General features: G+C 36.9%; 1 protein-coding gene across 5 annotated transcripts in view; it reads left to right on the top strand.

Moving 5' to 3' along the window:
* ARNT (aryl hydrocarbon receptor nuclear translocator) overlaps nucleotides 1–13,280 on the top strand; it is a 66,809-nt gene that overhangs the window by 49,088 nt on the left and 4,441 nt on the right. For all 5 annotated transcript variants that reach the window (XM_086392443.1, XM_086392441.1, XM_086392440.1 and 2 more), the window contains 11 exons: nucleotides 1,315–1,380; nucleotides 1,797–1,882; nucleotides 3,217–3,287; nucleotides 3,985–4,125; nucleotides 6,729–6,803; nucleotides 9,116–9,267; nucleotides 11,827–11,937; nucleotides 12,098–12,170; nucleotides 12,323–12,446; nucleotides 12,639–12,741; nucleotides 13,124–13,271. In XM_086392443.1, coding sequence (XP_086248569.1) covers nucleotides 1,315–1,380; nucleotides 1,797–1,882; nucleotides 3,217–3,287; nucleotides 3,985–4,125; nucleotides 6,729–6,803; nucleotides 9,116–9,267; nucleotides 11,827–11,937; nucleotides 12,098–12,170; nucleotides 12,323–12,446; nucleotides 12,639–12,741; nucleotides 13,124–13,271 — 1,150 coding nt within the window. The remainder of the gene's footprint in view (nucleotides 1–1,314; nucleotides 1,381–1,796; nucleotides 1,883–3,216; nucleotides 3,288–3,984; nucleotides 4,126–6,728; nucleotides 6,804–9,115; nucleotides 9,268–11,826; nucleotides 11,938–12,097; nucleotides 12,171–12,322; nucleotides 12,447–12,638; nucleotides 12,742–13,123; nucleotides 13,272–13,280) is intronic.

Below are 13,280 nucleotides of genomic sequence, written 5' to 3'. Positions count from 1 at the left end.
TGACATACTGTCTGGCTGCTTTCATACTCTTAATAGCAGAGTCGACAAGTTGTAACAAATTGTTTGGCCCACAGAGCTGAAAATATTTACTGTCTGGTTATTTACAGATAAAGTGTACTAACTCCTGATGTAGAGAATATCTCCATTTGTAGAGCATATAGAACATTTTGACTTAAAAACTCTGAGACAGTTAACAAGTTTTAGAAATACCAAACCTGACTTCTTTATCTTTCATTGTTAGGAGGATTGTTGCCAATTTTCTGTGTCAAGTTGTATCCAGAGCCTGTTATCTGGCTGTTAAATGATGAAAACTTCTTTGATAGTACAGCTTTTTTCCTTAATTTATTTTTTTATTGAAACGTGGTTGAATTACAGTATTGTAGTAATTACTGCTGAACAGCAAAGGGACTCAGCTATATATATATTTATGTATACATTCTTTTTCATATTCTTTTCCACTATGGTTTATCACAGAATATTGAATATAGTTCCCTGTGTCATTCAGTAGGACCTTTTGTTTATCCATTCTATATATTCCAGTTTGCATCAGCTAATCTCAGACTCCCAATCCAAACCTCTCCCACCTTTGCCCCCCTTGCAGCCCCCTGTCTACTCTCTGTTTCCCTGATTCTGTTTCATAGATAGGTCACTTGTATCCTATTTTAGATTCCACATAGAAGTGATATCATATGTTGTTTGCCTTTCTTTTTCTTACTTCACTTGGTATGATAATATCTAGATTCATCCATGTTGCTGCAGATGGGATTCTTTTTTTTTTGGCTGAACAGTATTCCATTTTATATATGTACCACATCTTGTTTACCCACTCATCTGTAGATGGACATTTAGGTTGCTTCCATGTCTTGGCTATTGTGAGTAGTGCTGCTATGAACATAGGAATACATTTATCTTTTTTAATTACAATTTTGCTGAATCATATGGTAATTCTGTTTTTAGTATTCTGAGGAACCTCCATACTGTTTTCCACAGTGGCTACATCAACTTGAATTCCTCCCATCAGTGGAGGGGGGTTCCCCTTTCTCCACATCCTCTCCAGCATTTATTTGTAGACTTTCTAATTATGGCCGTTCTGACCAGTTTGAGGTGGTACCTCATTATAGTTTTGATTTGCATTTCTCTATTAATTAGCAGTATTGAGCCACTTTTCACATACCTGTTGGCCATCTGTATTTCTTCTTTGGAGAGATGTCTCTTTAGATCTGCCCATTTTTCGATTGGGTTTTTTTTTTCTTTCAAGTTGTGTGAATGATAGTGCATCTTAATTGCTTTTAATCTCTCTGTTCATTGAAACAGGTGTGGCAATAGCTCTGTGGATTCAGTCTCCATGAACAGGCTGAGCTTTGTGAGAAACAGATGCAGGTGAGAGCTTAAGCAGTAAAAAAAAAAAAAAAACACAAAGGGATGGTCAAGTACCTGTAGAGATCATCACATTTTCAACTGTCTTACTATAGTACTTCCTTCAGCAGCCCTTACCCTCATCCCTTACTTCTCAGTTACATTTTTATTTTTCCTGAACTTCTAAAGCATCCTTTGCTCATCCTGTTTAAGAAAGTTACACTCCCACTTTACCTGCTTTCTTCCTGCTGCAGTACCTTTCAGTTGCTTTACTTTGGCAAAGGTAAACAATATGGTGGTCACTTTTGGGTGGGAAAGGTCCAAGTATATTCATCCTGTTATTTAAACACCCAATAGCCTAAAGTTAAAGGTACTAAGCCAGCATTGCTTTTTAAATGATACTGAGTAAAGTTTTTTCCTCACACCTCTAATTTTTCTAGGAATGGACTTGGATCTGCGAAGGATGGGGAACCTCATTTCGTGGTGGTGCACTGCACAGGCTATATCAAGGCCTGGCCCCCAGCAGGTAGGAAAGCTGAACAGTGATTTCTTTCCAGGTGCAGCTAGTTCCTCAGAGTCCAAGAAAGTTAGCTAACGTTTATCATATACATTTATCATATACCCGTTGCATATGAAATGTGCTTTGGTATAAACTGTAAGAAGATAGGAGAGAAAAAGTAGACTCTCTTCCTTCCATTATGGATTTTCTATTCCAGTTAGGGAGATGGATTTCTCAGACTTGAAAATGACTCAGTATTGGCTGTGTCTTTTACTGGAACTAAAGGTCAAAAGGGAATGTGAGAAAAGTGGTTGGGGTACAAGGATCAGCCTTTTAACCTGGCTGGTCAGAATTTCCAACTCTTAGCAACTTTATTACCTCCCTGCTAGATAGGTATGACTGGGAATTGGGGGATTCTAGAGGGATAGCAGCTAAGAGAGGCAAGGTAGTGTATTTTGGTAAGAGGTTAAACTTTGAATTTGTAAAAACCTAGGTTTGTTTCTGACGTTATTTACTAGTGGTGTATTTTAGTAAGTTACTTGACTTAAAAAACCCTCAATTTCCTCATCTGTAATCTGGAGATAATATAACCCATAGAAAGTTATTATGAGGGTTAGGTTTAATGTAGGAAAAGAACTTAGCCTACTGTCTGGCATATGGTAGGCACCCCCAAAATGGTAGTTAAATGTAATTAAGATAAATTAGTTTTAAGTTGTAATGATATTTGAACTTTTTAGATTATATACTGTATAAACGATACATTTGCAATATATATGGTCTTTTATATGTCTATGTAGCTTTGAAAGAAATACTGTTTTTCTTGGTAAAAAGAAGATAAATATGCAAAGAGCAGCGGGAAAATGCAACCGTCTTCCCTTTCCACATAAAACATTAAAGAAATCCCAGGGCTTCTCTCTTTTCCAAAGAAGATAACTGTTGGTGTTTGGTTTAATTTCATTTTTGGTTGTTTGCTTAATTTGAAAGTCACAGGTTAGGCAAGACATCTATTCTCTTAACGATGATATGGTCACAGAGTGACCAAATACAATGTCTTCATATGTATTTGGTTTGGCCATCTTAATCTTTTGGAATATTTTGTGTAGGACCTGTGCTCTGTAATTTTTTATAGTTAATGTGAGTATAATACATGAATTAACATATATAAAAACACTTAAAACAGTACCTGATATATATGGTAAGTTCTTTTGGTTATTTACCTTTATTCTTATCTTTTAGCACTCTTTGTTGTTTATACCTAGTCTCATCATATCTGTGTGTGTTTTAAATCTTTACACATCTAATTTTTGAAGGCAGTTGTGTTTGAGATACATGTTAAACCTTCTAACTTCAACTTCTTGAAGGTGTCTCACTTCCAGATGATGATCCAGAAGCTGGCCAGGGGAGCAAGTTTTGCCTAGTGGCCATTGGCAGACTGCAGGCAAGTATGAATTTTCTGCATCGGTTAATATATCACCCACTTTCAGTGGGAGAAAATCTTCAGGATGTGTTCATGTTATTTTTTTCTTTTACTCTCTGAATACAAATGAAGCATTCTGAAAATCTCCAAATATTTGGAGGAATATGGCATTCACACTTAACATTGCTTCTGTTCGATTTAGCAGAAACTGAAGACAGTGAAAGATCTTTTGGAGAGAGAAGTCTTTTCCTCTTTCATACTTTTAGCTTTGCAGTGCTAAATTTTCTATTTCTATTTCCAACTAATTTCTTTTGCTCCTATACAATATAAGAGAGTTCTTCTCATTTTTCATTTCATGACTGACAGTAGGGAAGTGGAATTATTTTGATTCTCCTTACAAAAACAGATGTTTCTTGATTACTTGGGAGAATAATTTTCCAATATGAATAATGAATACAGCTTAGCTAAATGAAAGTAGGTGGGTTTGGGGTTGAATGAATTTTTATCTTTCTTCACAGTTAGTGAAGAGTACATGTGTGGGAATGGAGCTAGGCCTCATGCCCTATCTGATTATTGTTTTTTCCTTTCTGGATAAGTTGTGACAGTTCAGAATCCTAAAATTGGGAACCTGATGGGAAGTACATCTGTAAAGAATAGTGTCTCTCTTTATCTCATTTTTATCTCAATTTTTTTCTCATTTTTATCTCTTTACTTTCAGGTAACTAGTTCTCCCAATTGTACAGACATGAGTAATGTTTGTCAACCAACAGAGTTCATCTCTCGACACAATATTGAGGGAATCTTCACTTTTGTGGATCATCGCTGTGTGGCTACTGTTGGCTACCAGCCACAGGTGAGGAGCTGGAGTTGTTACACCACTGATACTTAGGCCTCTGTTTTCCCTTGGATGTGCTGAGATTATTCATTCATGTAATTCCAGAGATAGTCAAAACATAGCAGCCCCAGCTCAGAAAAAGAGATGACCCTATTCTATTGATAGCTAAGTATAATCTCAGCTTCCTACCAAGGTTAGCATCTGAGCTAGAAAAATACGACTTGTGAAATCAGGTGGGAGCAGCAGGTATGAACATGTATTTCTTTGTTATTAATGATATTAATACAGATAATGATGCACTTTAGCTATAATGATATGGCTACCTTTAGATAATTCATATAATCAATCTAGGTGCATAGTAACCCATTAAATATGTAACTTTCAGATCAGTCGCTCAGTCGTGTCTGACTCTTTGCGACCCCATGAATCGCAGCACGCCAGGCCTCCCTGTCCATCACCAACTCCCGGAGTTCACTCAGACTCACATCCATCGAGTCGGTGATGCCATCCAGCCATCTCATCCTCTGTCGTCCCCTTCTCCTCCTGCCCCCAATCCCTCCCAGCATCAGAGTCTTTTCCAATGAGTCAACTCTTCGCATGAGGTGGCCAAAGTACTGGAGTTTCAGCTTTAGCATCATTCCTTCCAAAGAAATCCCAGGGCTGATCTCCTTCAGAATGGATTCTCCTTCAGAATCCAACCAATGGACTGGGTGGATCTCCTGTAACTTTAGAACTAGTTATTATAATTTATTTAGATATCTCATTCTGCAGACCAGATATAACTATATCTGAATTGAGAAATAGGTCGTTATATAAACTTCAAAATTCTAGTCACCAAGAGGGACTTGTGGCTGTGGCGGTGTAAAGAAGCTGGTGAAAAAGAGATCTTGAAAAAGAAGAACAAAGTCATTTACACTTCCTAATGCAGCACCTGTTGTAAAACTGTTGTTACCAAGACAGTGTGGTGTTGGTGTAGGGATTAGATCAGTAGATCAGAATGGAGTCTATTCTCACATTTATGGTCAACTGATCAGCTAATTTTCAACAAAGATATCAAGATAATTCAAGGGGAAAAGAAGCTTTTCCAATAGATGGGGATGGGACAATTGGATATTCACGTGCAAAATAGAATAAAACAAAAAGAACTTAGACTGTTACCTCATAGCATACACAGAAGTCAACTCCAAGATGTAAAGGTGTAAGAACCAAAGTTATAAAACTTCTGGAAGAAAATAGGAGAAAATCTTTGTGATCTTGGGTTAGGCAAAGACTTTTTTGTTGTTGTTGCACTGTGCAGCCTGCTGGACCTTAGTGCTCCCCACCAGGAATTGAACCTGGGCCATGGCGGTGAAAACACCGAGTCCTCCCCAGCAGACTGCCAGGGAATTCCCTAGACAAAGATTTTTTTTTATGACACTAAAAACGTGGTTCACAAAATAAATTTGATAAGTTGGGTTTCATAAAAGTTAAAATTTGCCCTCCTAAAAGGATATCATTAAGAAAATGAAAAGACTAGCTACAAATTGGGAGAAAATATTTATAAATCATATATCTGAAAAAAGACTTGTATCCAAAATATATGAAGGACTCTTAAAGCTCGTTAAGATAACCAGCCGGTGAAAAAAAGAGCACAAGATTTGAACAGATATTTCATCAAAGAAGAAATATGAATAGCACATAAAAAGTTGCTCGTCATTAGGAAAATACACATTAAAATCACAATGAGATACCATTGTATCCCATTAGAATGGGTATAATCAAAAAATATTGGCAAGACCATGGAGAAACAGAACCTTCATACATTGTTGGTAGGTAAGTAAAATGGTAAACTACTTTAGAAAAACATTTTAGCAGTTTCTTAAAAAGTTAAACACACACTTACCCTACAAATTAGCAGGTCCACTCCTAAGTATTTACCCAAGAGAAAGAAAGCATATGTTCACAGAAAGTCTTATACACAGATGTTCATGACTGTTTTATTCATAATAGCCAAAAAGTGAAAACAGCCTAAATGTCCTTTAACTAATGAATGGGTACACACTGTGATGTATCCATATGAGAATACTTATAAGCAATAAAAAGGATATACTATTGATATTTGGAACAACACAGATGAACTTCGTTAAAATATTAGGTTAAATGAAAGAAGCCAAACCCAAAAGACTGCCTGTTCTATGATTTCATTTGTACAGAGAAGCTAAACTAAAGAAGCAGAAAGCAGATCAGTGGATGGCACAGGGATTGACCTCAGACTGGCAGAAAGGAAATTTTAGGGGCAGTGGACATGTTCTAAAACTAAATTGGGGATAAGAATTATATAACTATATAAATTTACTATAGATCATTAAATTAAAATTATAAAATTCACTTGGAATGAGTGTAAATTATACCTCAAATCTGTAAAAAGTATAGTTAAAATAAATGTGCAATATCCTGAAAAAGAAAATTGCTCTAGAGGTCAGTTATTTAGCAGATTCCATTTTTTTGTGTGTTTTTTTCCCCTCTAATCTATAATCCTAGGATAAAAGCAAGAGAAATTAAATCCAGTTCCTCTCCTAATGGGCCAGGGGAAGTTAAGTGATCATAAAAGTGTTGATCTTACTTTTCTTTTCCTCTTTTAGGAACTCTTAGGAAAGAATATTGTAGAATTCTGTCATCCTGAAGACCAGCAGCTTCTAAGAGACAGCTTCCAACAGGTAGCTTTTTTTCCTGGTTTGAATTGGAATAATATTTTTGTCTAATATATATTATTACATTCATCCAACAAATATTTATTGAGTACTGATTAATCGAGCAGTATGGCAGGCCTTGCAGTTTTACACTATTACTTAACTTGTATTTTTAAGAAACAGAAAGGACCAGTACTTGGAAATTATGGATAATGTAATGTTCAAGGTACATTGGCTTTGGCTACTCAACATTAAAGTGGCCATCTTTAAAGTATTTAAAATATTCTGCACTTAATTGAACAGTGAGTAGTAGTTGAATAATTCATTTCACAGTTCTTCTATAGATAAGTAAGAGTTAACTCTTAATTGTAAGCTAACTCTTAATTGTACTTTTTAGGCCCTAGATTCTGAAAACATCTGGTAAATTCTAATTTCAGGACAGACTTGGCTTTAGATGTATTTTTTATTATTATTTATATTAGATGGGTTAATTTCCCTCTTTAAGCCTCACTAGTGTTTTTACTGGGTTTCCCTGGTAGCTCAGCAGGTAAAGAATCCACCTGCAATGCAGGAGACCTCAGTTCGATTCCTGGGTCAGGAAGATCCCCTGGAGAAGGGATAAACTACTCACTCCAGTATTCTTGGGCTTCCTTTGTGGTTCAGTCATTAAAGAATCCACCTGCAATGCGGGAGACCTGGGTTTGACCCCTGGAAGAGGGCATGGCAACCCACTCTAGTATTCTTGCCTGGAGAATTCCCATAGACAGGTGCCTGGCGGGCTGTAGTCCGTGAGGTTGCAAAGAGTCGGATGCGACTAAGCCCAGCACAGCATAGTATTTTTACTGATACAGTAGGCAAATAAGATAAAGCATTTAAAACACATAGCCCAACTTCTAGAGGAAATCAGACAATGGCAGTAAAAAGTGTTTGCTGATTTTTCAGCATCACTTTTATCCATGCACTTTTTATCCATGCAGAAGGATCACATCGCCTTATATGTGCAGTCTTAGAAAAGCTATTCTGACTTCTGTTGAAACTGTTCAAAGCTAAGGATATGGACTTCTGGCAGTGTGAGAAGATATTGTACAGTATATTTTAAATCCATGAAATTCATAATTCTGACACATTTGGCCACAGAGTTCCTACCATTAAGCACCTAGTTGGTGCTTAATAGTTGCTGATTTCTAGATTTTGATATTTCTTAAGTCTAGATGGATTTATATTTCTTTTTGCTTCTCAGTACATAAATTTAGTTACTATTTCTAATGAAACTTGTTTTCCTTGTTTTCTTCCCATTTTGGTTCTTGCTGTACTTTGTTTCACATTTGATTTTTTAAAGTTTTATTTATATATTTAAAATTACCATTTTATTATTGTTAAGTGAAATATATCCCATTTTCTGTTATAATTATTTCTTAAACTGTAATACCAGCAGTAACTGCCGCTCTTCTGTCAACTTAAACACAAATGTTATCACTTAACTTTTGGTTAAAAAGCAATTTATAGTGTAGGTATTTTGAAGTACTAAACTTATAATCTGTTGGTGTAGATACGTACAGCCATAATCAGGTTTCAAATCCAGTACTTGGTTTGTATACAAATGTAATATTCATTGTGTATATATTATTCAGTGAGCACATGAAAGTGTTAAAGATTACTTAACAGTTGTTCATATCACATTTTTTTAGATGTTAAGTAAATTTGTTCTTAAAGAAAAAACACATAGCCTAGGGCTTGGCATATAGTAAAAACAAAACAAATATTAGCTTCTAATATTTTTATTGTAAAGGAGGAGGATTCAAAAGATTATTTTCTATTCTGTGAGATCAGAAATGAAAATAATTAAAAAATTACTTTCTTTTAAAAAGCAAAATAAAACTAAAGCCATTTTGGTTTTATTTATAGAAACCTTCATGTGTGCTGTGAAAACAGAAATTCTCAGGCATAGTGGTAGAAACTGGGATTGAGGGGCAGCATGTAGGCTATGTTCACTGTCGTTAAACTTTTAAATTTTTAGTAAATTTGCTAGATCAGTGTATCTTTAAGGGACTTTCCAAAGGAAGTGGGGAAACATAGTCTTTTCTCTCCTGGAAATAATTGTTATTCTTGTTTGACATTGGTGAAAGTGGTCAGATAGCTTGACACTCTAAAAAGAAACATGATAAATATACCTCCTTACTATTTAGTCGCTTAATAATGTTTCACTCCCCATGTTGTTTTGTTAGTAACATTGCAAAATATTGTTATTTCAAGGACAGTAACACAAGAATCCTAGGATTTTACATGTCTAAAGAAAATTTTTTTGCGAGTTTCAACTGATAGCATGAAAACTTTTTCAGGTCGTGAAGTTAAAAGGCCAGGTGCTGTCTGTCATGTTCCGGTTTCGGTCTAAGAACCGAGAATGGCTCTGGATGAGAACCAGCTCTTTTACTTTCCAGAACCCTTACTCAGATGAAATTGAGTACATCATCTGTACCAACACCAATGTGAAGTATGTACCTTAAAGAACTTTTCCAGTGTTGGAATTTCTCATGGGCCAAGTCTGCTTGACTACCTACCTCTTCCTTCTACTTTTGTAGTAGTAAATACCATTAGTTGCGCATCTGCCAACTGCTTAGAATTTGGGGTAGTTCATCCAGGTAGAATTAAAAAAATTTTAATTTTTTGTAGGAATATAGTTGATTTACACTAGTAGAGTAAAATTTTAGCAAACAATAACTTAGAGAGTAGATTCTGACATGTGAAGAGTTTGGTCAGTTGACCTTTGAACATGAGTTTGAACGGCAATGGTCCACTTATACACAGAATTTTTTCAGTAGTAAATAATACAGTACTACATGAACCCCATATGGAGGGCTGACTATATAAGTTATACTCGGATTTTTGACTACTTGGAGAGTCAGTGCCCCTAACCCTGAATTGTTCAAAGGTCAACTGTATTTCAATTTTGTTTCAGTCTTGTCTAGAAATAATTTTGTTTTATACATCAGTTTATTGTTCTAGTCTGGCAGATTTTTTTTTTTTTCTAGAACGGGTGTCTGCAAACTTTCCTAAGAGAACAGATAGTAAATATTTCAGCATTGTGGGACATACAGTCTCTATTGCAGCTTCTCAACTCTGCTCTTGTAGTACAAAAACAGTTCTAGACAAATGAAATGAATAAAGATGGCTGTTTTCCAGTAAACTTTTATTTACAGAAACGGGCAGTGGACTGGATTTGGCCTGTGGACCATAGTTTGCTTTAGAGCATAGCTATATTAACTATTAGTTTCTGTTTCTCTAGTCTTTCATTGTTTTCTGTTTGAACTTTTTCTCAGCTTTGTAAGAGTTTTTAAAAATAGATTTCATATACCATACAGTGGACTCATTTAAAGGGTATAATTTTTTTAGTATGTTACAGGGCTGTGTGGGTATTAGCACACACAAAATAGCTATTACCCCCAAAGAAATCCTATACTAATTAACAGTATCTTCCTCAAGACCTGTGTAACTTAATCTATTCTGCGTCTCTCTAAATTTGCCTGATCTAGACATTTCTTATAAATGGAAACACATTTTTGTTTATCCGTTCATTGGTTGGTGGATATTGAGTTGTTTAAATTTTTTGGATACTAAGAATGCTGCTGTAAAAATCTGTGTACAACTTTTTGTGTGGATATGTTATTCTCTTGGGTATATACTGGCTCAGCTGGTAAAGAATCTGCCTACAATGCAGGAAACCCCGGTTTGATTCCTGGGTTGGGAAGATCCCCTGGAGAAGGAATATTCTACCCACTCCAGTATTCTTGGCCTTCCCTGGTGGTTCAGATGGTAAAGAATCCACCTGCAATGCGGGAGACTTGGGTTTGATCCCTGGGCTGGGAAGATCCCCTGGAGGAGGGCATGGCAACTCACTCCAGTATTCTTGCCTGGAGAATCCCCATGCACAAAGGAGCCTGGCGGATTATAATCCATGGGATCGCAAAGAGTTGAACATGACTGAGCGACTAAGCACAGCCCAGAATTGCTGGGTCACATGGTAACTCTATGCTTAATCTTTTGAGAAACTCCCAAATTGTTTTCCAAAGCTGCTGTACCAGTTTGCATTCTGAGCAGCAGTGCTGTACTTTTCTCATCAGCAGTGTGTGAGAGTTCAGCCTCTCCACATTCTTGCTGTCTTTTTTTATTGTACCTAGTGGGTGTCAGTTGTCAAGGTACTTCTTTTCCATTTAATCTTTCTGTGTAGAATTGGCCTTGAACCCACTTCTGAAGATCTGATTAGAAATAATTATCAAGTGTGAGTAATACTTGGTGACAACATTGAGTCTCTATCCTCTAATTCAATTTTTAGGGCTCATGAAGTTTAATTTTTTGTTAATTAATTTAGTATAACAGTGGATTCAGTTAGAAATTTTCATTAACTTAGGACTCAGGTCATTATAGTTGTTTTGTTTTTTTACATCTTTATATTTCTGAACAACAGCTGTTTTGTGTTTCTCTTTTGCTTAAATTTTGAAATGTTTAAGTCTTTTTAAGAAGTTGTTTCTGGAAATAATGGCTTTTCCCATTTTTGCATACTACAGTTTTTCCTACTGTAGTTAGTTTTAATTAATTCTTAATATTTTATTTTGTAATTAATATTCTTTGTAGAAAATTTGGAAAGTATTGAAAATAGTAAAGAGAAGGAAAAAAATTCTCACCATCAAGAAATAGTCTTTGTTAATGTTTCAGTGTGTACTTTCATCAGTTTTTTACTTATGCTTTTTTAAACACAATCTATGGATATGCAACATATACATACACACATCCACAGCTACTAGGTATTGAGTACTGGAAGGAGTTAGAGCCCAAACAGGATGAGCTCTTGGCTGTAGGACATAGTTTCTATTTGTATCATGTTGTTTATAGTGCGAATTCTTTGCTGAATCTGAGGTTACAGGTATCATAGGGATTGGGCTTTAAAGGGGAATTTATCAGTGATTACCCCATGTATCAGTGAATCTGTAGTATCTTTTGTACAGAGTCAGATACTTTTTTTTTTCTTTGTTGTCTCTACTCTTCATTTTCCCAGGAACTCTAGCCAGGAACCACGACCTTCACTGTCGAACACAATCCAGAGGCCACAGCTAGGTCCCACAGCTAATTTATCCCTGGAGATGGGCTCAGGGCAGCTGGCACCCAGGTGAGAAATGGTGGAACAATTCTTTATTGAGCAGTGACTAGCCTGGGGAGTGGCAGTCTACAGTCACACTTTTTTGTTTGTTTTAAGCCCTTTCCCCAGATCCTTTTTAAAATAACTTTTTTTCCCCCTATTTTTCTTTTTACTTGCCTTTAACATGTAGGCAGCAGCAGCAGCAAACAGAATTGGATGTGGTACCAGGAAGAGATGGACTAACCAGCTACAATCATTCCCAGGTTAGTATGTCGTCTTTAAAGGATGGTGAACATTTCTTTAAGAAGTGTCCCCTAGAGCCAGTTAAAGTGTATGTGTATCTTTATATGAATTTTCGAATTATTGAATTGTCATGTTAAACCTTGATGGTTATTTTTATCATTACATTCCACAGGTTTCTGTTCAGCCTGTGACAACCACAGGGCCAGAACACAGCAAGCCTCTTGAGAAGTCAGAGAGTCTGTTTGCCCAAGATAGAGATCCAAGATTTTCAGAAATCTACTCCAACATCAGTACGGGTATGTTTTTTTCCTTATTCTCATTTTAAATTCTTATTTTGATCATTTATTGATGGGCCTGCAGCTGCCCAGTCAGTAGTCTCCCAGCGTATTTCCACTTAACCCTAATACCTCGTGAATAAATAGGAACTTGCTGAACTAATATACTACAGCCCCTTGACTGGCCCTCCCCCAACTCCTTTTGGTCCACAGATCAGAGTAAAGGCATCTCCTCCAGCACTGTCCCTGCCACCCAACAGCTATTCTCCCAGGGCAACACATTCCCTCCTACCCCCCGGCCGGCAGAGAATTTCAGGTGAGCCCCGTATGTGTGTGCTGCTTTACAGGGCAACTGAGGGATTCAGTTACTGAATCCAGGTTTTATTCTTGCCTGGCTTTCTCTGGTTATCTCAGACAAAGCAGTGGAACTTGTTGGCCTCAGATGAGACGAGCTTGCTTTTCTTCCTCCGTTTTCTTTGCACCTGTCCTGCTGCCGTATTCCAGGTTCCATCTCTGTGTGTCCTGATCAGTGTGTGACTGTCAGTCTTCTTCGTCTTTTCCAGATTCTGTTATCAAGTTTTCCTTAACCCCCAGGGAGTCGAGGGAATCTAGAGATAGCACTAGATTGTCCTGTGATTCCTAGATTCTGTGATAAATGCACCTTTTTCATCCTTACCTCACTATTTGTTCACTCCTAGAAATAGTGGTCTGGCCCCTCCTGTAACCATTGTCCAGCCATCAACTTCCGCAGGGCAGATGTTGGCCCAGATTTCCCGCCACTCCAATCCTACCCAGGGAGCAGCCCCAGCTTGGACCCCTAGCACCCGCCCAGGCTTCTCTGCCCAGGTAAACCTT

Source organism: Bos grunniens, chromosome 3 (genome assembly GCF_055505025.1).
Source record: "Bos grunniens cultivar Pamir isolate PY7600 chromosome 3, Bosgru_T2T1.0, whole genome shotgun sequence".
Classification (NCBI taxonomy): domain Eukaryota; kingdom Metazoa; phylum Chordata; class Mammalia; order Artiodactyla; family Bovidae; genus Bos; species Bos grunniens.
Note: the sequence above shows the minus strand (reverse complement) of the source record. Positions and strands in the feature narration are given on the sequence as shown.